At 45.7% G+C, this 24,632-nt stretch overlaps 1 protein-coding gene across 6 annotated transcripts in view; it reads right to left on the bottom strand.

Annotated features, from left to right (window-relative positions):
* Positions 1–1,938: 1,938 nt before the first annotated feature.
* The window catches only part of CACNA1I (calcium voltage-gated channel subunit alpha1 I), a 165,990-nt gene continuing 143,296 nt past the window's right edge, over positions 1,939–24,632 (bottom strand). For 3 of the 6 annotated variants that reach the window (XM_077783408.1, XM_077783407.1, XM_077783406.1), the window contains 14 exons: positions 24,538–24,627; positions 23,938–24,130; positions 22,668–22,819; positions 20,833–20,942; positions 20,093–20,226; positions 19,341–19,411; positions 16,388–16,466; positions 15,709–15,830; positions 14,640–14,978; positions 13,885–14,031; positions 9,618–9,734; positions 9,072–9,240; positions 8,027–8,223; positions 1,939–6,242 (listed from right to left, as the gene is read on the bottom strand). In XM_077783408.1, the coding sequence (XP_077639534.1) occupies positions 5,538–6,242; positions 8,027–8,223; positions 9,072–9,240; positions 9,618–9,734; positions 13,885–14,031; positions 14,640–14,978; positions 15,709–15,830; positions 16,388–16,466; positions 19,341–19,411; positions 20,093–20,226; positions 20,833–20,942; positions 22,668–22,819; positions 23,938–24,130; positions 24,538–24,627 (2,625 nt within the window). In that variant the 3' untranslated portion in view covers positions 1,939–5,537. The remainder of the gene's footprint in view (positions 6,243–8,026; positions 8,224–9,071; positions 9,241–9,617; positions 9,735–13,884; positions 14,032–14,639; positions 14,979–15,708; positions 15,831–16,387; positions 16,467–19,340; positions 19,412–20,092; positions 20,227–20,832; positions 20,943–22,667; positions 22,820–23,937; positions 24,131–24,537; positions 24,628–24,632) is intronic. The other 3 variants (XM_077783410.1, XM_077783409.1, XM_077783411.1) reach the window with 3 other exon arrangements.

The raw sequence follows: 24,632 nt of genomic DNA, 5'->3' as shown, positions 1-24,632 counted from the left end.
GGTGGCTCTTTCCTAAACAGGCACTTTTCAGTTTAAGAGCAAATCTTGAATTAAAGATGTTTCACTAAAAAATAGTTTCTCCTCCGACTGGCATCCACAGAGCCCATGGTATCACTGATCATTTGTTTTGAAGCAGCATCTTAGACTCTCTGAATGTTTCTGAGTGAAGAAAGAGTGACTGCCCTGCCTGCTTGTGCTGAGTGGTTTCTTTTTGAAGATACTCTGCCAAACTCTGTGAAGGAACAGTGCTATTCCCTTAGCAGCATAAGAAATAGAAGAACAGAAAGAAAGTTGTGGCAGCAGAACTATGAAAAATCCATCTCACTGTGGTCAGCACAAGCAGGTAACTTACAGTTCAAAAATGTCATCCAGTATGAGTCAGCTGAAGGAAAGAAAGGGGAAGGGCTGCAGGAAGAGATGCTTTGTTTGCATGGTGCACTAAGTGCACTGACACTGCCCCAGCAACCAGAAGCAGAACAGAACAAAACAACAAAACACAGCTGCAGCATCTTTCAAAGTTCTCCAAAATAATGCAGATAGTTAAAGCAGCATTAGACAGAAGGTTAATGTGCTCTGGTCTCTGAAAACGTCCTTGGAAAAACAGTACCTCTCCCTCTGCTATCATTCTGCTCTGTGGACCATGAGACAAAGGGAGAGTCGTATCTGTCAACTTTGGTGACTACAGACAAAACCACTAAGGAAAAAGATTTGTATTCCTCTGTGTCTACAGCACTGCACAGCAAAGGGGGAGTGTGAGCTGGAGCCTGCTGTGCTTTTCATGGCAACAGCCCAGCTGCTCATGGGAGCAACTGCAGGAGGTATGGAGTCCTCCCTGCTCTTACTGATGTCTTGGGCATGAAAGATGCTCAGCAGTGCTGCTGACATGCAAAGCAAGGCTGAGAATGAACCCTGGCGTTTGGCTCATCTTTGCAATCCCATGGCTGGCATAAGGGGAAGGGCAGATTGTTAGTGCTTACTGCTGCAGCTGTTGGAGCAAAAGCAGAGGTGTGCTGCAAACCAGTGTCTGGGATGCTGGTTTTGGTAGCAGGGAGAGCATCTTCCCTGCAAACCGAGCACATCTGCCCTAGATGGGGCCGGGAGGCCACATTCAATAAATATTGAATAGCAGATTGCCAGCTCCAGCTCCTGTGTGACAGGATCTCAGTAAATGTAAACAGGGGCTTGGAAATATGCAGAAGAAGGAAAGAGTGCTAGAGAAGAAATATATATATATATATATATATATATATATATATATATACATATATATCTAAATGAGGTGGAAGAAATGAGTGATAACTCAAAGATATGGAGATAATGAGTTCCTACTGGAAACCAGTCCCTAGCAAGGAACAAAAATAACATGAGAAAAGGAGAAGCAAGGCAGATCTCATAAAGCATTTGTGAAGAGCAGGGAATGGAGACTCTTGGAAAGTCAGGTCACATACAGATAAACGGAACTGGGTGTCAGACAGCCAGGTGCCTGACTTTGCAAGGTACCAAGCTCTTCTTACAAGGTTCACTGTGTTTTGTATCACAGCTAGTTAAAAAAATCCACAGGGTTTAATTTTTTCCTTCTCTGTAGAATTTTGTGATGAACCCAAGTGAATCCAAGTCACTTACTTCTGTATCTTCCATAATAAATGTTGAGATTTTAGTTACACTAGCTAAAAATAAATCTCTGCTTCTGATCTAGCGTTAGGACAACTTTTGCTCTCATTGTACAGTGGGTGTGCAGGGTGTATTTCCTGCAGGCACCTCACTGCCTGGGACCCATCTTCAGTGCCCCATCAGGTGGACAACTGGCCTGGGGTCTTGAGGATTCAGTCACCAGAGGCCAACCAGGCCACAAAACCTCTGCGATGCCCTTTGGGACCATTTTGAATGTGAGAGACATTTTGGTGGGAAAAGTACAAAATTCATTGAAACACTTCAAGGTTTTCTGCTTTATGTTTCTTCTATTTGAAAAATTATTTTCTTGCTCAATAATGGTTTCAGTTTCTCCCCTCCCACCAAGTCCTGCTCAGTTCATAAGAATTTCACAGAGGGATGGTGGTGTGCAGTCCTTTACACAGGCCTCATAAAATCCTCCAAAACAAAACAAACCCCCCCCCACTAATGCCCAAATGGATAAAACAGAACAATATCAGGCTAATGACAGCAGAGAGCACCCTGGCAGGAACTGCCTGCAGTACAGTCCCTTGTGGGAAGTGGGGAATATTAGAGGCTTAATAGATGCCTGGGCAAATCCTAAGGTATTGTCTGGGAGGTGGGTGGGTGATGCCAGAGGTTTTGTGTACCAACAGCCAGGCATAGCTGGGAAAAGCAGCTGTCACCAGGAGAAGGTGCACAACCTGAAGCACTGCAGAAATCCCCAGCAAAACCACAAAGTCCTTGCTGGGGTTTAGTGTTCTGCCGCTTCTTTGGGAAGGATAGATGTTTTCTGCTTCTTATTGAAACAGTAAATAATTAAAAGAAAGAGACAAAATAGTCTTTAAGGATAATCAAGTCTTCTGTTTCCATGGCAACCTCCTTACTAAGCCAGAAGCCTTTTGCTCCAGTCATAGAGGGGAGGGTGAAAGCCCTTTTGCAAGGAGGTGGGTGAGATGGCACGACCCTGCTGGGAGGTGGAGACATCCCGCAGAGCAGGACTGCCATAAACCCCAAACCACAGGAGAAACAAAGATGTCACTTCCAGGGACAACTGGGAATAAGCCTAGAGATATCCATCCAAGGGGCTGTAGTCACCCCACGAGGTCACCACCACCATCTTTTTACCCTTCTTCCCTCCCAGCTATCCCAAGTGCAGGCCATGCTTCTCTCATGATTAAATACTGAGGTACTTTCTAGCACTCCACCAGTCTGATGTCTCTCTCATTGTTCAGCTGAAACATTTCACAGCCCCATACAACTGCCAGGACAGCTTGGAGTCCCACCTCCGTGTTCTCTTGTGATAAGATTCCAAGAAGCACTCTGTGCATTGAAGTATCTGGGGTTTCGATGGGTTTCAACTCCTTGGGTTTTTTGGTAAGCCCTACCTCTGGCTTCAAAGCAGCTCTGGGTTTGGGTCAAAGCCTTGTGCAACCCACATTCATTGTTCAGCCACTTAGTGACTGACTTCCTTCCCTGAGGATGTGAAACCATATGTCGTGTCTCTCTGCCCACGGGACAATGAGCAGGGGCAATTCACCCAAAGAACACCAGTGCAAAAAAAGCATTTAAAGACCCTTATTATTGCTTTAATAAATCTGTATTTGCATCCTTTCTGCAAGGACAAGGACCCAGGCTCTCCTGTCCTCTACTCACAGGTTCTGACCTCCCTGCAGTCAGCATGCACGCTTGCAACAGAGCAAATGAATTAAGTCTCCACAGTAAATATCCTTTTCCTGGCTGCTGGTTCCAAGTGATGTGCTTGCTGTTTACAACTCTGGTCTGTAAGATGCAGCAGCTGCTTTAAAGTCAGACAGGTCACAATAAAATCAGAACATCTTTTGTGCTGCCCTCTTCACAATGCTTTGTATGCCAGCTGGAAGACCTCTGTGAGGGCTGCAGAGGCCTTCTTGGTCTGACAGGAAAAACGGGACAGGGAGTCCTGCTCCTTCTCCTCATGCTTTAGGCATTCCTGTCTCCATAAGGAGGCTATCATCTCCCTCCTGCCCTTCCCAGTCTGTCTTCTCTGACACACCTGAGTGGAACATCCCTGGGGTAGTACATGACATCCAAAATCCTTTGTTCCCCTTGGGTGGTTGGTTTTCCTACCCACTTGCAAATCTGGGAAGGGTACAAAACCTTGGAGTTGCTGCAGGAGGAGATCCAGGCTGGCCCTGCCAGGAAGGAGACTTGTGCAGTTGTACCTCTGGAAAAGCAAGGAGGGATGCAACCTCTGGAAGCCTTGTTGCAACCACTTTGGGAGAGGATCATGCTGGACAGAATCTTGCAATCCTGAGGCAGGTCATGGTTTGAGGGGTCACTCTGACCTTACCCTTTAGAATTCTCCCTGCTTCCAGTGCCCTACAACGCAGAGACAGGGGGAGCTGCAGTTCTCCTCGTCCCTCTCACCCATCTCTCCAGCTTGTGAGCCAGTTGGCCTGGACACAGCACACATCAGCATCCTTACACTGGCATGCACACACAAACACACACACACACGCTCTCCATCAATATTTGCTGCTCTCCATGCCCATGATTGGCACTGATTAGGACTCTGGTCCCAGCTACACTGATGCAAATCAGGAAAATGCCAGAGGATGATGCTAGGGAGGAGACAGAACCGCCACTGAGCTGAGGATGTCCTTGCAGGGTCTTCCCACTGGAACTTGCAATAGGGTTAGCTCACAGTCAAGGGGCTGACTGTGTTTTGTGTTGTTGAAGCCCCCTTTGCTTTTATGTCTTTTTTAATATTCTAGGTTTTGTATTCTTTTAATATCTATAGCTATAGATACAAAAATAACAGATAGGTTTCTCTGGGGATAATTTTTGCACCCTTGGGCTTTTAAAATAAAATATTACAATTACTGCAAATAAAAGGGGGGAAAGTTCCATTTCCTCTCTCCTTTTTACTTCCCCCTTCCCTTCCTTCTCCCACTCCAAATATCCCCATGAGCCTCATGATTTTTTTCCCTTTGTAGTTGTCTTTCTTTAGAAAATGAAAAAAACAAACCCACAAAACAACAAAAATAAGCCATGTAGTCTCCATCCCTCCTTCTACGAGTGTGCCCGCTGTGTTCACACATTTCCTTCAAAGCAAGGCTTTTCACCTCAAAACGTTTCCCTGTGGTCCATGGCTATTTGCTTTTCTCTGTTGCTGGGGCCAGATTTTCACCTGCTGTAAATCAGCATGAATTCACCTCAAGCCAGAACTCTGCTGCTTTACACCAACAGCATGTTTTGCCAATTTATGCTCATACTGAAGATCTGGCCCACAATTTTTAACCTTGGAAATGGAAGCATGGACAATAAAGAAGTTCCCAGAAACACACAAGGCAAGCCCCAGATGCTCTTCCCTTGCCGCTTACCCTGCTTCCCTTCCCTTCACCCCACCCTCATGGTTTGGTGTAGCAGCTCCTTTAGGCCCCCCATTTCTCTTGTTCCTCCTTAGCACTTTCTGAAATTCATAATCTCTCAGTAAAAAAAATAAATAAATCGATCTCTCTATATATGTATATGTATATAACTAAACAGCTGCCATGTAGCAGTCACCTGGCTGGAGGGTCCTGTCCCTGCCAGCCCCATGGCCTTTTCTTGTCACTATAGTCTCTGGGGTGATGGTCCAGGTCTTGCCCTCAGGCAGGACTGTTCCCGTATTGCTTGCACTCTCCCACACCTCTGAGGTACGGTACCAGAATATTTATTTTTTATATATATGTATATATATATATATATATATATATTTACGTATATATATATATATTTATAAATTTTTGTTTGCCTGTTTTCTTTTTCTTGCAAATCCTTTGGAATTGCTGCCAAGGAGAAGCTAGTGAAACATGCTCCCCACGCCAGTGGCCGAATGCTCCCTCCCTGCACCGCAGGGACCCTCATCTGTTCCTCTTGCTGACTCCATCTCCCAGCTCCAGCTTGGAAGGGAGCGGGGAGCTGCGGTCCCCTGTCCCCAGTCTGCCGGGGCCATCCGGCTCCTCTCCTTCCCTGGGCGAGGGGGTGTCCTTGCAGAAGTCCGTCACCCAGGAGGGCATCGAGAGGAAGCCCCGAGGGTCAACGGTGTAGAAGGGCTTGGCGTGGTGAGCGGCGGGGCGGCGGGGCGAGGGGCTGGCGTGGAGGCTGCTGGTGCTGCTGCACTTCTTCACCACGGTCAGCGCCGGCGGGGGCGGCGAGAAGAGCGAGGTCAGCGAGAGGCTGCTGAGCGTCTCCGAGGGCTCGCTGTTGTTGCCACCCCCGCGCAGGCTGCTGCCCGCCCCCTCCTCATCCGAAGGGTCCATGGAGTCGTGGTGGGTGCAGCCGGGGCTGGTGCTGCCGCCGCTGCTGTGGCTGCGCTGGTGGCGGCACAGGCTCCGCAGGTTGAAGAGCCCCCGGCCCCGCAGGCTCCGGCGGCGGGAGGCGGGGGACAGCGGGGCTGCCAGGGGTCTCTGGCTGCCCGCCGCCGGCACGGGGCACAGAGCCACCGGCAGGTCCAGGGCGCACTGCGGAGAGTCGCTGAGGTTGAGGCTGTTCTCCTCCAGCGTGGTCTGCAGGCTGCCGGCCGAGCTGCTGCTCCGGCTGTCCAGCGACGTGTCGCTCTCGGGGGACTGGGGAGCGGGAGCACGAAAACACAGTTCTCAGCAAGGAGGTGGGCAGTGGGCAAGAGACTTTGCCTTATTGGTTTTGGGGTGACTTTGGGATGTGAAAACAAGCCACCATTACAGAAAGGGGGGAAACTCCCTTCCTCTCGCTCTTCTTTGCTACGGAAGGGAGCTATAAACCAACCAATGGTACAAAGAACTAGACATGCAGCCTGCCATGGGGATTTCCTTCTGGGCAAGGAGGAGGAAAGATTTCGATATTTTGAGCTAATTAAATTCTGCCTCAGGATGAATCTGCCCCTCCCACGTGAAGTGCTCCACCAAAGGGAAGGGATGCTGTGTCTGTGAGCCCTGCAGCACCCACCCCTATGCTCTCCCTGAGCACTGATGGTCCAGGAGGCAGCAGAGCAGAGATTCCCTGTGGATCCCCATGCATGGCTTCCCTATAAACCTGCCACACAGATTGTGGACACTTCTATCAGCTGCACAGGAATCAAAGGACTTCTGTACAGACCTCCTATTGCTGATTTTAAAAAATCAGCAATATATGGTGAGAGAAAAGAGGCGCCATGGTTCTTTTGACCATCATGAGCAGCAACAACCCTTTCATTTAGGGTACAAAGGTGGGGTGCCCTTCCAGCAGGAAGAGGAAACAGCCTTAATTTCCTTGTATCAGGGCTCATCTAGTTAAGCTGCATTTTAGTTGTTTCTAGGAAATTGGTCTGCAATCATCACTGGGACACTGCACTGGGAATGACAGCATGTAGGACAGGGAGCAGTCTCCTAAAGCAGTTTCCATAGTTATTCAACACAGTCTGTGTCAAATAATCAGAAGTTTACTAATTTTTACAACAGTTCAGTACTTTTGTCTCAGTGGTGTGCCAGCTCCAGGGCTCTACCTCTTTTGTGTCTCAATTTAAACGAGACGTTTCAACACTGCAACAACTCAGTCTCAGACCAAGGCTAAATTTATCCTTGGTGAATTTATACACATTGGTATTGTGCCAACAGTGTCTGTCATTTATAGGTGAATAACATGTGATTTTATTTTTTTAGTTTGTCTGGAACAGAGTGCCCCTGTTCACGGAGTATCTTCCAAGAACAATAGCAGGGATCTCTTCTGGGCTTTCATCTCTGTGTCTTTTGTTAGTGAGAAATAGCTGCCTTTTCAGAAAGAGATGGCACCTTTCTGGGATGCGAGAGTTAAGTGGGCAGTGCAAAACAATGAGCTTAGGGACACAGTGTGTGGATGGGCACTAAGGGATGTGGAGATTGCAGTTGTGAAGAAGCCTGTTCCAATCAAGAAGGTGCATAATTTGGAGTCATGGTGTTAAGCAGATCCGAGGAGGCTGTGCAGCTGTCACCTCCCTGGCCCACACCATGGCTGCTGTGCACACAGGTGTCTGCAGCACATCCAGAGCCAGGGACCCGGGGGGAGCTATGGAGTGATGTGATTTTGTCTTCATGTGGGGCCTGTCAAACTATCTGTCAAACTATAGTTTGACACTGCAGCTGTCAAACTATTTGTTGATCCAAAGAAGAAGAACAAATGACTTCATGGGGTGAGAGCTATCCAATACCACTTTGTTATACTACCCTCTCTCCTCCCCTACCCTACTGCATTCTGCACTCCACTGTGCTCCTCCTACAGATCCAGGTTATCCAGGCTACTCAGCCCGTGATCACAGCTGTCTCTCTCCTTTCTCTGCTCTCCTCCTCATTCAGCCCCCTCTGTTTGGGTGGCATATGAAAATTGAGTTTTCCTAGCAGACAGAAGTGAGGTTCCTCACCTGATGGAGAAGTGAGCAGTTCACACCTGGAGATCTCAGTGATGCCCATGAGCCTTGCAGAGAAATCTTAGGAAGGTTGTGTGGACATGAGACTTCCTCAGGGCCTGTTTGGGTGGCAGAGATGGCTGGGTGGAAAAATTCTGTTGGTACAGGTAACAGAGGGGAAGATGCACCTGGAGAGAAGGGTCTGGGAGGGACTGACAGAGCATCAAAAGAAAGGGGAGGAGAACAGAAATAGAAGGAAAAAAAAGTTGAAGGGTCCTTTGATTTTATTTTGCTGCTGTTACACTGAGCAAAGTCTCAGGTCCAGCAAACAAAGGATATTCGGGAACATGCACTCCTGGCCAAGATGCCTCAGTCTGGCATTCACACTAAGGATCCCATTTTTTGCACAATAACCTGCACCAGACCTGGAAGACCTAACAGAGCTCAGAGCCATAAGGTAACAGGCCAGCTCTGCTGTTGCTCTCACAGAGAAATGCTGAGCTATACTTGATTCAAGTATGTATCACTGCCAGAGGACATTCATCCCAGATCCTGCAAGGCAAGGAATGAAGGCAGATAAAGTTTAGTGGTGGTCTGAGAAAGTTAGGGACCACAGGAGACCAGGACATGCTCAAGAATAGAGCTGGAGTACTTCCACCAAGGGCAGACATGTGTTACATGTTCCCTGAACCTTTACTTGGTCTCAGGGGGCAGCGAGGTTTTTCTGTGCTGAGTGAGCACAGTTCATCCAGCTGCCACGTGAGGAGAATCTGTCCCCACTCTTTTCTGACTGTGCATGGGTGCACTGCTACAAATGAGGATCAGCACTTTCACAATATTGCAGAGTCACATCTGAGGGAAGATATAAAAACTAGCAATAAAAATGAAGGAACTGCTCCTCCCCCCATTCCTGAAGCAAATTAGTAAACTGAAAGCTAATTCTTGGTTAGTGTAACCCCAAGTCACATTAACTCTCCCCCTGGCAGAGGGAAAGCAGGAGAAAAACAGAGCTAACCAAGCCACAGTTTCAACAGAGCTGGAGAATTGGAGCCCTGCTCACCTTTGTTACTTTCATGCTTTAACCAAGACTGAACTGAGTCAAAAGGTGTATTCTCCATTTCACACAGGTAACTGTCTGGGTTTGTAGAGCCATCCTCACTGGATGCTGGAAGCAGGCATTCCCCCAGATAGTCTACCCCAGTGGAGTCAGGGTTCTCCTGGCCATCCTGCTGGAAAAAATAAGTGAGGACAAAGCCTTATGAAATTTAATGGAAGAAGATAGAGCAGACTTTTCAAAGCCTCAAGAACAACAGATTCTGATAATAACTTCAAGCTAGCTAAGAGATGCTCAATTTTCCAGCCAAATTCACCTTTTGGCTAATTCAGAGGAAGTTACTAACAGTAGTGAAGAGAACTTTCAAATACATCTATTCTCTTGTTCTCCTCAAATCCTACTCCACAGTATGTCTCTATAGAGAAGCTCTTGAAAAATTACTAGAATTACATTCCTCAGCAGGGATGCCTGGATGAATACAGAACACCTGAAATGAGCAGGGGCATAAGTACAGCACATGGTGTAAGGTGCCCATGGCTGTCGGAGGCTAACCTTGATCTCCTTAGGATTCAGCTGAGCAGCATTTCGATTGTCTGACTCATCTCCTAGAAGGATGGAAGAGGACTTGTCTGAGTTGAGGGATAAAGCTTCCATTTCAGCCAGCTGGACCTGCAGGAAGGGAAAAGAGCTGTCACAGGTCATGCCTGGAATCCACATTTCAAGAAGTCACACTGTTGATGGTGGATAAGTGAGAGCCTGTAGACCCAAAATCAATTTTAGGTTATATTCCTTGGATATATCAGAAACTGCCTAACCCAGAACTGGGCTGGGCAGGAGAATTCACTTTTCAAGAAAGGTTGAATATACGATCTGCAAGCAGGCTGCTATCACTCCATGCTCCTCTAATCCAGAATTGGAGGAACGAGTCCTGTATCTGTCACAGCAGTACAGCTGGCCCAAGGCCCTGCAAGTAAAGCCAGGCAGGCAGAGGGGTCCCTCATGCTGGTGACAGGACAGCCCTCTCTGCTGAGGGATGCCTTCTTTCTGAAGGCACCACAGACAGCCCTGCTTAAACATGAAGCTGCTTTCATTCCAGGGAAAGTCATGCCTTTTGCAATCCATGCCAGTGTCATGCTTTTCATATTCTCTTACCTTCATTACTGAAACCCCGTTTCTCTCCAGCTTTCCTGCATCTTGCCTTTCCCCTCTCCTCTAACCTACCCAAGATCTTGCCTAACACTGTCTTCCATTCTGTTCTCCATCTGTAAACTCAGCCCCCTCCCACACACCCACACTTGAGCTCTCCTACTTTCTGAAAGCAAGTCTGACCACTGCATCTGTCTCATTCTTGTGCTTCAGCTCTGCCTGACCTTGCTTCATCTTTTGGTCTGTTTCATATCACATGTGCCCCTCTCCCATCCCTTTTCCTCCAAGCTTTTAAATCCCCTCTGCCTGACAACTCTTTCTCATAATGCCTGAAAAGTATATTTTTCTACCAGCCTAAGCAGTTACTCTGTCCCTCCTGTGCTTGGATTTCCATCACTGGTCTCTAGAGTGCCAGAAGTTTGCACCACCAGCAGCTAACTCTTGAGAGCTGCATTCTGGGTTGTCTCAGTCGGACAGCTTCTGGCCATGTGTTTGTGTTTGCAAGAGGCAGGTACAGCTCTTGCACCATGACAGCAGCTGAAACATTTGGAGAAATGACTTTTGAGCTGGAAGTCTAGTGGCTTCTGCCAATGCCAGAGACTGGAAGAGGTCTCCATGTGATGGATAATGCACTTTAAACAAACAGAATGGAAAACTGGAGCTGGATTTAAATAAAGTGCACAAATGGCATCCTTTTTTGAGGTATTACTTTGACACAGGAACATGGTGCTGTTCAACCACAGGGAAAGCCCAAAACCAACAACTGCTCCTCAGAGCATGAATGTACAGAGAGCCTACAATGAACTTATGCCCAGGATGCTACACAACCACCAGTCAGCAACAACTCCTGTAGAGAAGCACAGTCTTCATTCAGTCCCACTTAATGGGTGTACTCATCTTTTACTCTCCCAAGTGCTTGCTACATGAAAGCAGCCTTACAGCTGTGTTTGTAGAGATGTGAGCATGACATGTACTAACATCTGTGACTACCTTTGCCATCCATAAAAAAGGATTTCAACAAAAGCCAGAGTAGTCTGTTTGTCACGGAACCACTTGCTTGAAAATTCTGACCACCCTGAGATCTACATAAAACCCACAATCAACAAAGTCCTGACTAAATAAACTGCAGGTGTGAAAACACATTTCACTGGTGCCCACTGAGAAACTCCTACCATGGCTAAACACATGTCAGTCATCCATATACAGAAGTCTGTCAACCATCCCAAGAGTGAAAGGATAGAAATGACAAGAGAAGAGCTTAGCATAATGAAAAAAGGTGTTTTTGATCTTTTTGCTCCCCTTATGGTATAATATTTTAAAATCTGCTGACTAAAGATGAGGAACAAAAATAAATTTTAAATAACAGTGAGGAAGAAAGGGCTGTTGACTAGATCCCAATCCATGAAACCTGCCAGGAGCATCAGCCTGAGATACTGAACAATACACACATATTCCTTAGAAAACAACTACTTGCAGATATATCTTTAAGAAGAGACCCATGATCACAAAAACCCTTAATTGTACAAATAATTGCTTTGAAAATAAAGTATCAGGAGCATAATTGGGAAAGACACTGAGCAATTCTGCTCAATGCCACAAAAAGCTTAGCACACATTAAAGACTTTTAGCATACATTTAAATGTGTCAATTCGCTGTGCTCATCATCTTGGTGAATTAAACTACCAGTGAAATTGGAGTGGACATTTCTGCCTAATATGTGATTTTTGTCCGCAGGATGGTTTAAGGCTGATTGGGTGGACAGCAAGCATACTGATTTTTTTCTAACATACACACACTTAAGAGCGCTAGATAAATAGTTTTGCCTATGTAACTTGCTGTCAATTGCTTCTGGTACTTTACAATTCAGTCTGTGAACAATGCTCATTTGGGTATATTGATGTACCAGAGTACACTATAATTTAATGGCTCTGGGAATTGCTGATGACTACATGAGTCCATATAGTGATTTACTATTTAAATTTCCTCCTTTTTTCTTTTCTACTTTGAAATATGAAGAGAAAGTAATGGTCAGTTCTGGCTTAAAATCCTTAGGTATCTCTTTGACTCATATAATCCAAAATAAAACATCTGCATTTTATTACTAAACCCATTCTTGCATAGATAAGTTCTTTTCAATTCAACATTTTAGATGTATTGAAATACCATTTTGGAAAGTAATTTATGGCTCTATAACATCCATTAGAAAGTACGAGCTAAGAATAATTTTTTAGTTGTGATAATTGCATCAAATTCTTTGCTCTGGCTATGAGTTGCATTTGAAGATTTTGCTAATCTAGTTTCTTTGCTGGAAAGGTAAGAAAATGGGTTGTTGTCTTCATTCGTAGGTGGATACTGAAAACTATCTGTGAGGTTTTCAAATGTAGTAAACTAGTTCCAAATTACTTGACCTGGGGGCAATCATTCTGGCTTTAGATCTCATTTGATGAGAAAGCTGAGCACCGACTGCTGAACATAAACACTAAAGTAAAGCAATGGAAATTGCAGTTAATTGAAAACTAGTTATTTGGTTGCATTAATGCAGAATTCATTTGTGAAGTGTCTCAATAAGGATAAACTACAGCAATGTTTTAATTTTGGTAGTTTCAAAATGATGCAATGGGAAAAAGCAGACAGCTGAGAAGCTGAAAAAATATCAGAGCTTTAGAACTAGGCATCTGAGACCAAACAAAATATTGCTTTCTTCAAACACGAACAGAATGACCTGCCAATAAGAGCTGTTTCCCTAGTTTCCTTGTTTCTTTATAAGCTGTAACAACAGATCGAGTCAGTTATGGGGAAGGAGAGGGTGAAGTTTGCCACTGATGTACCAATTTACTCTCAGAAGAGCCACACTACTGCTACAAGTCTGACTACACAAAATCAGAGCACTTACATACAATGAAATTATTTCAGAACTAAATCCGTTCTGCTACTCACGTAACCCTTCCCAGAGTATTTTTCTCCTCAAGTTTCACAACCTGAAAAGACTAATTGTTTAAGAAGGAGTTTTCCAAAGCATCTACCAACTTCAGTAGCTCAAGTCTAAGCCATTTGGTCCTGCTCTTAGCAACAACCCATTTGTCAGCTAAGAAACTTTCTCAGTGGGCTCACTTTTATTTAGTTTTTGCTCAAACGAATTAACTGGTTTTCACCACAAACCAATCCTTGCTTACAGACGTGACTCTATTCAACAAAACATTTAAACATGTGCTTAATTGATTAACCTCAATAGGGAATAAGCAAGCACATGCTTAAAATGAGGACAAAACACAAGCTTAAATCTTCCACTGAATTGCTCCTGAGTGGTCTCATTGGTGTGAAATCCTTAGAGTCCTCTATCCATCATGAGACTTTCCTTGCAGAATTGAACACAACAAGAGCTGCCAAAGGATGCCTTCATAGTCATTTCTCTTCAGGTCATTCAGTCTCTCCTGTGTGTCCTGTCACGTCTCACTTTTCCACCACCTCAAACATCCACGTGTGGCTGAGGAGGGCAGGCCTGTACTAGAGGCAGTACCAGCACTTCACAACAGATAACAAACACAGGTCAACAAGCTCTACTGTCTACACAATCTACAGCGAAGAGCACACATGGGACGACCTGCGGGCATGTGGGTGTGGGTGTGCAGGTCTGGGGGGAAGAATCCCTCACACATCCTCGTACGCAGGTTACCTCTTGCTTGTCATGGTTACACTTCTCGCACATGGCCGGCGAGGAGTAATGATGGAAGACGGAGCCCGATAGGTTATCGATGATCATTAACTCCCCGTCGAAGGAGTCCTTAATAATTAAAGAGACACTGTCCAGCCATAAGTTCTCCTAGGGGACAAGAAAGGGGGGAGGATGGGAGAGATCATTTTAAGAATGTCGAGTTTTTTGCTTTCAAGTTTCATGTGAATTTGGGGTTGGGTTCTCCACCCTGACTCATCTGGAGCAGCATCTTGCTCTGCAGGTACTTGCACAGGGTCACTGGGGGGAAACATTTGCTCCACGGGTGTGTAAAGGTGCCAGAGTTCAATGAAAAAAAAAAATAAAATAAGGAGGGACAGTCTTCACTCACTTTCAGTGCTCACGTCTCCCTTACAGCTCTGCTGGAGTCACTCACTCTTCATCTGCCATTTCTCCTGCACTCTTCTCCTGAGCTCCCCTCTCAAATTTGCTCCTGTCACACCTTTAGCTGATCTGCTCCATCCCTCCTCTGCTGGCCCTCAGGTTCCTACACCACGATGACAATGAACAGGACACACTGCTGTCATAGCCTTATCCCTACATGATCCTATCAACTCAGAAGTCTACTGCTGAAAGCAAACCTTTCACCCTGAGGTGGAAGACTCTGCTACTGCTAAGCCTTCGATCATCTGAGCTGCCCAGCTAATGCCCACAGCTCCTTGCTGCAGTCTGCTTAGTAAGTTCAAAGGTGTACTCACCTGGGCTGGAGAGTAACATCTCATGCACAGATGTCCTTCAGGTTCAGTTCTACCACCACCTCCTCCTGTTCCTGCTCCTTTTCCCTGTCCTGAATTTGGAGAGCCTGACTTGTGGGAGCACAGCCCGTGTGTAATTTCCATCTCAAGCTCAGCATCCATCTCTGCATCCTCCTGGGCCTCCTTGTTGCTGTCGTCGAGATGTTTCATGAGCACAGCTACCACCACATTGATGAGGACAAACTGGGCTGTGAGCACAAAGCTGACAAAGTACAGTGGGGAGATGAACTGCAGGTTGCTGAGACAGCTCCGGTCATCGTGGCTGCAGTCACGCAAGGTGTCCTTGAGGGGAAGTTGGGATTGAGAGGGAATGATGGAAGGAAGGAAAGACTAAAGTAAGAACAGAAGCTTGGCTAATTCTCTCTGTCAAAAAACACTGATGTTAATGGAAAGAACAAGGCAGACACTTCCATCACCCCATACCTTTTGGCATAATTCCCCAAAGAATCTGGGACACTCTCTGGTCATATTCTGTTTGCTTCAGAGCAAAACCATCCAAGGGCATATGAAGCAAACTTTCAGATCATGACATGTTGTTGCCACCGTAGCCCCACACATGTGAACAAGACCAAAAATGAGCAGGCTGATACTACCTTCTCCCATCTACTCTCAAAAGCATCATCTGTGATGAAAGAACTTTCCTTTCTCCATGTTCTCTGATGGAAGTATTTATTTTCTGTTTTCCTGGTAGCTTTGCAGATGAGTGCCATGCCCAACACATCCAACAACATGTCCTGTGCAGTCCTGACTACACTGGATATTCCCTCAGCCTAAAAGATTTTCTTGTTCCTCCCAAGGAAAACTGGCACTTTTCTCAATCACATGTCTCTAGGACTAGAGGAGCCCAAGGTGTGAGTTACCATAGTGGGGAGAGCAGGGACCTTATCTAGCAACCCAGCTTCTGTGCTCTGTTCCCCTTCCCTTTGCTAGCCCAAGCTCTGCCGAATAGACCATACATTGGAATTTCTCTTTTCCCCCAAGTAGGAGATCCTTGCCTTCAGGTCCCAGTTACCTTCATTATTCCATTCCAGTTATCACCCGTGGACACCTGGAAAAGTGTAAGGAAGGCCATCCCAAAGTTCTCGAAGGTGGCGTGGCGGCTCATGCCCTCACAGGGGTTCTCATCATTGCACACTGAAAAACAAGGGGAGCACAGAGCACAACACTCAGGGGAGGGCACATTACCAGCCCTGTGACCAACAACAGGAATTCACAACCTGAAGACCTCAGGTAATGAATGGTATCATCACCCTGCCCAACAGTTGGCTGTTGGCCATCAATATGGAAAAATCTCTGATGGCCCAGCCCCAGGATATCAGGCAGTGTAACTGCTGTTCATGGGGATCCTCCCAGCATGCCGTTGTGCTGCCTTTCTTCTTGATCAATATTCCATGGCAAGAGATGTAAATAAAATCTCACAAACTTTTTCTTGCAATCTTGAAGGCAATGTCAGGGAAAGGGTGCAGAAAAAAGCAAATGCTGAAGAATGTAAGAGAAAATGGAGGCTGCTCTTATTTTGTTAGGCTGTTAGGACAACAATTTAGAGGGAAATTCCTCTTACATCAATTATGCATAAGGGAGAACAAAGTGCACCAAATAACTCAGTCCCCGTATTGAAGAGTTCTGATTTTGAGAAACCCCAACCAGCATGTCTGTAGCTCACATTGAAGCATGGTCTGCTTGAGACTTACCCAATTTTCCAAAGAGCTCCACTCCCAAAGCAGCGTAGATGAAAAACAGGAGCATGAAAAGGAGTCCAAGGTTTCCCACCTGAAAGCAAATGGCACTGTCAGCCTATCCCAAAGCCTATTTCATCTGTACAGAAAGTGTTTCTGCATTTCCAAGACTGAAGAGAACAGCAGTGAAATCCCAATATACAAATGCAAGCAAACAATTGCTCAACATTTGAGAAATTTTCAGGGATGGCTCCAGTTGCCATCAGGGCTGGAGGAGGAGCAGGAAGGTTGGAAGAGAAGGCATGGAAAAATTAAGGACCTAATAGGTTTTTTGAAACACTAAACAGCTTCTGGTCTGAATGCATGTGGTCACTGTGGGCCTAAGTTAGGATCATCAATTCAGGAATCTAATTTAGTCATTGCAACTGCTGTGCCATCCAAATTCAGGAGAGAAAGAAATGATTCAGCCCACCCACTCCCCTGGACTGCCACATCCTGGCTCCCTACATACTCACTGGAAGGAATTATTTCTGATCACTATATTAGACACCATAGTAAATGCTGTGAAAACAGTGCTGTGTCTGTGTCTACAGGGCATTAAGAAAAGGAAGTTAATAAAAGTTAGCTAAGGACTACATTTCCAAAGGGCTCTTTAAATTAAAGCTCTATTCACTATTAAGAATTGCTGCAGTGTAACAAAGACAGGAAGGGAATTAAAACAGGACAACTGGAGATGCCTGGTATGCCATTAGCAAGCCAAAATCCTTGATTTGAGTCTGTGCTCTAGGAACAAAAAGAGAAAGGTCAGGAAGAGGAGAAAGTGCAAGGGAAAGGACAGCTTATTTTAAACTACTTCTTTTGGCAAAGAAAATAAATCTTAGAGAATAATATTACAGATAATTCAATTGTCCCCTGAAGACCCAGTGTATAAAATATGGAGACTAGATTCATTCTTTTAATGCTGAAACTGATGGATTTTAGACCTTTAAGTTCAGATTTTAATGCAACTATAAGTATGGAGGGATTTTTTTTCCCTGCTACACATCTTTATTAATCAAAGCCAACCTGTTATAGGAAGTAGAAAAGGCAGTCAATAGGAAGTCATAGGCTTTGATGCTGGAGGGATTAAGTACTGCTTGTTACTATCTTCCAGGGGAATACCAAACTTTCAGACATCTGCTTGCTTTGAGGCAGGTATTACTAGCCTCCAAAAGACCTGGCCCACAAACTTGGTTTGCAAAGGAGCCATAAGCAAATGGGAAACAGAAAAATCAGAAATGAGAAAGTATGGAAGAATATACTTGTGTTTTGTGGCTAGGACCAGAAACAGAGACTTGCAGGTCCCAGCTGTGCTCTTTGCCATCTTGAGCAAAACACTTAACTGTCTGATTACTCTGTTTCTCTGTCTACATGACAGGGATATGAATATTTCCTCCTCTCTTATTTATTATCTGTATTTTGGGGGTAGAAGTTGAATCTCATAATTTAAGTGCAAATGTATTGCAAAGTCCTTTTATCAATAGTTTATGGATACTATTTCATCCAGCTCTTAATATCTGTGTGCATTTATCTGGGTTTTAGAATAAACATGCCACAGACATGCAGACACTGGATCTGAAGACCTTCACTGTGCACAGATCCTTTCCTGACAAAAATCTGTTGTGGCTCCTGGAATGGAAAAGAGCAAGGTGCAAAGAAGCTGCACTGAGCCAGTCTGTGACAGCAGAGCCAGAACTAATAAAAATTTACATTCCAGATCTGCCTGCACTAGGAACAACATTCATCTCCCCCTCCTATTGTCCAGTGTATCTCAGTCCACAACTATCCTGAATGATATTGTATGTCCTATACATGAATTACTAATATTGTTGTTATTACTATTATTATCATAAACCACAAATAATTATTGCTTAATAAAAAGCATGGAAGATCAGACAGAGCTCAGGACCCATAAAAGATCACAGAGTTTCCTTTTCCCTTCTGTGCCATCATATTCCACTAATTCAGATTGACATTTATTGTCACCAACACCAGAAGTAAATTCCCTGGGTAACTACTCATGCTGTTTTCAGATTGATTCCCAGCTCATCATCACTCACCAGCACTGGCACATTAGCTGATAAATCAACTGACAAATGCCTGTGCATTTTGATATCCTGCAGTAGAGCTGCCTTCTCAGGGCCTGCCAAGGGACCAGTCTGATGTATGATCCACAGAGCTACTTGGTGCCATTACTCCTTGCTTAACAATTCTCCCTCAACAATCCAAAAGGAAGGGGACCAGACTCCCTGACTGCTTATCCATCAGGGAGGATGCTCACAGTGGGCTTGAAGCCTGTGTAAAGCACCGTGTCAGCATCTCGTTTGGGAGCAGCTGCCACTCACAGCTCATGAGATCCTTCTGTCTCAATGTCTTGCAGCATACACTTTACTGCCGGCTGTGTGAGCCACAACAGAGCGTGTCACTGCTTCTCATGCATGAGATGCTCAGAAACACAAAGAGATCCAGAAGGAGGAAAGAAGAAAAAATAGGAAGGGGGAAGCACTGGCTAAGAAAAGGAGAGTACAAATAAAGGAGAAGGAGGGAAAAGGTGACACATTCAGGGAAGGGTGAGAGCTGCAGTGACATAAAGATGTCCTTTCCTCCTGAAATGGCTTCCAATCACTCTTCCCTTCTTATGGAGAGGCAAGAAAGGAGCTAAGGACTAGTTGAAAACAGTTAGACACTAGCTAGATGTGATGGGAAGAAACCTACCCTTATCCAGGAGTCAAGCCTTATTTCTTTCACAAGCTGGAGAAGAGAAATGCAAGGTGACCTTGAACCCCATGAATGACACAAGAACTTGGACATGACCTTCAGGCAGCTGCCTGCACACCTCAGTAGACACCACCTCTGAGACCCCACAAAAATCAACCCTTTGGAAAAAGGGACAGAATTAAAAAAAACATCTTTAGGGAAGATGTTTTACCTGTGGCAGGGCTTGAACAACTGTATCCAGCAGCGCTCGCATTCCTGTGGCCATCTTCAGTAACTTCAGGACTGCCACAACAAGCACAAGTATCACTCAGACTGAGCTCAGAGGCATCCTTTACTAATAATGGTAGCACAAGACACATGTCCTGTCTCTCCTTAGCCTAGAAGAACTGAATTTCCCCCCTCATTCCTCTTCTTGCTTTTGATGGTACAACTCCAGTTGTTCCTTCTTCTCAAGTTCATATCCTTTTTACCAAATATTTTGTTTCTGCCAACCATGTCTATGTGCACTATCCCCATGCTGCTTCCCAGGAATATGTATCCTAATTGTCCAGCTTTGATTTTTTTTCCTTCTATCACTTTCTCTCCCTTTATCCATCACTTTTATACCATCTCGGCACACCTTGGCCTCCACCTTATCTGGGAAATTTCAACCTGCTCGATGGCCTCTGCTCCCCACACCACTACTACAGTTGCCCCAGAAATAAATAACAGAGAAAGTTCAGCACTCACATGACCTGCCCACCCTCCCAGTGCTTCACCTCCCAAGGAATCAGAAAACTTGAGCTTCTAGGCTGTCCTAGATCCTAGAATCCCTACTGGGATGTGGTGAAGGACACCTCAGAGGCTCCTCGAGGGTGGGGACAGGGCAAGCTCAAAACTTTACAGCCACTGCTCAATGAGTCATGGCACCAAGTTGCACTCAATGGCCACATGCATCCCTGCTCTGGCCAGCGTCTCTCTCACCCCGGGCAATACGCAGCACCCTCATGATCCGGATGATAGTGGGGTTAATTGGGAGAGCAGCGTTGATTTCAATCTCTTCCAATGTGATGCCCATGACAGACAGCAGCACAATGGCCAGATCTAGCTGGTTCCACCTTTAGAAGAAAAATTGAGGAGAATAAATGAAGATGGAGTTATTCCATTTTCCTGAGAAAGAAAGGTACTTGTCTCCACTTCATCCTAAACATTTCCTTACGTATGAGTTCAAGGCCCATTCTGAGTCAGCCTATATAGGCTTTTCCAGAGAAACAGAGATTCACTTTGCACACACCCTGAGCAGCCAGAGGCAAGCCAGCCTGATTTGAAAGCATGGAGCTGTGTTACTATGGCACTATGCTTTGACTAATGGGCTCAGCTTTTTACGACCTTGCTACCTTGAATCAACTTTGCTATATATGTTCTGCTTTAGCATCCTCACAGTTTGCTGTAAGGGCAGGAGAAAAAATGTCTGTCTCTAACTTCATCTCCTTTGCTTTCTAGCCTAACCAGCAGACTGCAACCAAGACGCAATTTTTGGACAACTCTTGCTATTGCCTAGGCATGTGCAGCTTGTGGAGGATGAGGTTAGGTCCACGTGGTGCAGAACTGGGAGGCAGTCAGAGCACTCTGCCACCGCTTCACAGTCTAGATAAGGCACCATCCCCAAACCTCTACTCCAAACCCAGCTGTCCCACAGCCACAGCTGACAATCCTCTGCTCACCTGTCTTTGAAGAATCGTCGCAGACCAAATGCCACCAGCTTGAGGACTGCCTCAAACACGAAGACAGTGGTGAACAGGTAGTTGCAGTATTTGAGGGCGGTTTCCAGGGACTGCCACAGAAAGAGAGGGAAAAGAAGTGAGGCAAAAACAACATCAAACACATAACCCCTCTATGTGAGGACTCTCCTAAGTGCCAGGAACTCATCCTGGGGTGCAGAAGCTGCCCCAGGTATTCACTGTGGCGTGGGGAAGTGGCCCCACACTTCCTACATACTTGAATGTGGGGGTTGCCTACTAAAGGCAACCACCAGCCAGCCCCTCTGCCCATGTCCTTCTCAGGATCAGTTACTGCTCCTCTCTTCTGTCTATTGCAAGAGGATCCATAAAATGCCATCAAAGGTTTCTTCTGCCAGTAGCCTGTGCCACCTGAATGACACCTTGTTAATGGCTCTGGCATATAGCTATCAACCAGGAGTGAAGTACAGAGGTTACTCTGGTTGTCGATTCAAGTAATCTCTGACCAGGGGAAATCCTGCTGTGCCTTGGTCTGGTGCCTGCACATCACATCTCTAAGCTGTTTGGTTTCTGATTCTTTTACATGCCGCCCCTTCATGACCACCAAGAACCAGTGTGAGCAGTGGGCAGCTTTTGGTGGCATTTTGTGCTGGAAGGGTTTGAAGTGCTTTGAGAAGATTGTTTAACAGAGCCTGACAGCAGGCTGGCTTGGCTGGAGCTGTGTTCCAATGAAAGGAGCTCAAGAGTAAGGAAAAGGAGTGACTTGTTGAGGAACAAAGATCTGATGTGAGGACGCCAACAGATAAAGGTTGAGAGTTCCTAAAATATAAAACTGGGCACCATCTAGGGCAAGATGAAACCTGGGCAGCTGGGCAAGGTGGGCAGGAAACAGAGAAGCCCAGCAATAGATTTGAATGAGGACAGATTCAGCTCCTCATCAAAGCCTGAGTTACCTCAGACAATCTCTTCAGATGCCAGAGCTGTCACCTAAACCAAGGGTCTTCTGAAGAGAAAACTGAAATGTCACTGGGCAGATGTCATGATGAATGCTGTGTCTACATATGGAGGCAGAAGGTTCCTTTGATATGTGCAGTATACATATTTCCCACCAAAGGCATCTACAGCTTTGCCAGGAAAACTGAGAGGGACATGGTCTGTACCCAAGCAAAGTGTAAAACTTATTTGGCCTCCAAGGTGCTGTATTTGGAACCACACCCTGCATCTGAGAGAGGCTCTGGTCAGCACTTTGGCCCTGCAGCTTCTCTTATGAAGGAAAGAAGGGTAAAGATGGCTTGGTAAGTATGGCCCATCCCATGACATAAAACCAGCCACTCTGGTTCTCTCAGCTGAGGCCCTATGGCAGGGGAATTGGGCTGACATTTGGAAATCTGATGCAAAGCCTGAAGCTCCCAGGACACTGCTGCTTCCACAACTCCTATTAGGATCCAGGGGAACATGAAAAGCAGAGCAAGCAGCTAAATTTGGGTGACCCACATATCCACTTACTAATATAAAGCACAGAGACTTAATAGCATGATGTTTTCTAGGGGCTTGACTCTTGTTCAGACACTTTCTCTCTATTGATTTTAATGGATAACAAGTAGGATTTTAATGGATAACAAGTAGGAACTACCTTTTTGGATACACATGAAAATCTTCATACAAATTTGCCGACCACAAAACTAATTCCTACAAAACCTTAACAGTAGTTTTTAGAGACACCCAAGTGTTCTACTTATACTGGTGGGCAGTGGTCACCAGAAAGCTGTACCAAAATGACAATGTCTGGAGGCAGGACTTATCTCCATGATCTCACTCACCACAGGTTGGTTGTAGTGCTCCAAGGACATAGTGACCACGTTGAGGCAGATGATGAAAGTGATGAAGATGTCCAGATAGTGGCTGGTGCAGACCGAATGAATAAGGAGGCGTATGTGGCAGTAGGTAGCATAGTACGGCAAACGCTGCGCCTCTTCAGTGGAAAGAGGGATAAGAGCAGAGTTGGGAAGAAATTAGAAGAAAGAGAGAAATGGGTAAGAAACACTGAGGAGGGAGAAGGTATAAGCTTGGTGATAGGTATTGAAAGGAATTGGAATGTAGTTGGGAGACAGAAAGACCAGAAAAGAATAGGTAAAGAACATAGGGAGGAAGGGGAAAATGACAAAATAAGAAAACCAAAAACAAATAACAAAACAAAAACACTGAAAGAAGAAATGGGGAAAATATGTAGGAAAAAAAGACAAAGAATGGAATACTAGAAAAAAATCTAGTAGACTGTGTTTGTAGGAATGGTGCTAAATCAGCATTTCAGGTCTTGACAAATTAAGATCACTTTTGATAAAAGGGAGCAGATGGTTCAAGGAGAGGCCCTGGGGTGTTATAGGAGAGAAGGGGAAAACTGCAGCAGAGGAAAGGAAAGCATGCCCATAGGCTGTGAATGGAAGTCTGGGTAGTAGGGATGATTTCCAGAAGCAAGTACGCTTCAGCAATTTTTATCTAAAGGTAACACAAAACAGGACAGAAACACCAGGAATAGAAGGTTTCCTTCACCACAGAGGGTTTGAGATCCCAAGGAGTGATACTGAAACACTAGGGTCACTGGGACACAAAACACAGGGGTCTTCCTCTTTTTTTTTTTTCCTCCCTCCTATTTAGATTTGTATTTAAACACAAAGAATGGTCTGTCCAGGTTCTTCTTCAACCACCAGCTGAGCTGCAGGAATCCCAAGTGGGACTCTACCCCAAGCACAAGGAAGTGTATCCATGTGTGCACACCCCATGCCAACAATGCCTGTCAGCATGTGCACAGGTGTGTTTTTGGTACATAATCTCCTGAGGATCAGGGTGCTAAAACCCTTCCCCAGTGCCTTCCCCGGAGTCCCAGCAGACCTCCTCAGCCAGCCCTCTTCCCCAAACCAACCGAGTGAGGTGTGTGGTGACACAGCAGTGGTGCAGGGAGGAAGGCTGAGAGCACAGCCACGAGTGATGGATTTTGGAGACCAGCTCATTGGGAAAGAAAAATAAGAGGAAAAGGTTTTTCTCAAAAAACCTTGGCCTACGAACCAACCAAACACTTAGGCTGTGCCTTACTCCTTCGCTTCTTCTCCAAGCGTCGCAGGCGCTTCTCCTCCCGCCGGCGCGCCTCCTCAGCCTCCTGGTGCTGCCGGCACTTGTGGAAATTCTCCACTACCACCCCCACGAACATGTTGAGCACAAAGAAGCTGACGATGAGGAGAAAGGAGATGAAGTAGAGTAGCATCCAGGGGTTGTTGTTGATCACTGGCTGGAGTGGGAGGAGAAAAAAGGCAGACATTGTCTTAGCAGTAGAGGAATAGGAATGCAGTGGGTGGCAGCCCAACAGATCCTGCTTTACAAGGTATTGAAATAATCGTATGTGGGCCAGGAAGGAGCCAGCATGCCCAGAAAGACACATGGCATTATTGCTTCTTCATTACAAAAAGACAAAGGCCCATTGACCCTACCACAGCATAGCCACAGCTATACCTTCCTGCATGGACTAGAGAAGGCCATGGACCTGACCCCTTGCAAATAGGTGAACAAAGGATTCAGAAGAGTCCTGGAAGGGACTCTTGGTTTTAGGGAGGTATCTGAAGCAGGATGTTAAAGGATGCTTCTGCCTTACAGGCACAAGGAAAGTGAAAAGGTCCTTTCACAAGAAAGTCCATGTACCTGCTGGTCAACAGCCACAGCATCAAGTCCATTATACATAATATTCACCCAGCCATCCTTGGAAGCCAGAACAAAGAGGGACATCAGAGCCTGCA

The sequence above is a fragment of the Lonchura striata genome, chromosome 5, assembly GCF_046129695.1.
Source record: "Lonchura striata isolate bLonStr1 chromosome 5, bLonStr1.mat, whole genome shotgun sequence".
Lineage (NCBI taxonomy): Eukaryota > Metazoa > Chordata > Aves > Passeriformes > Estrildidae > Lonchura > Lonchura striata.
Note: the sequence above shows the minus strand (reverse complement) of the source record. Positions and strands in the feature narration are given on the sequence as shown.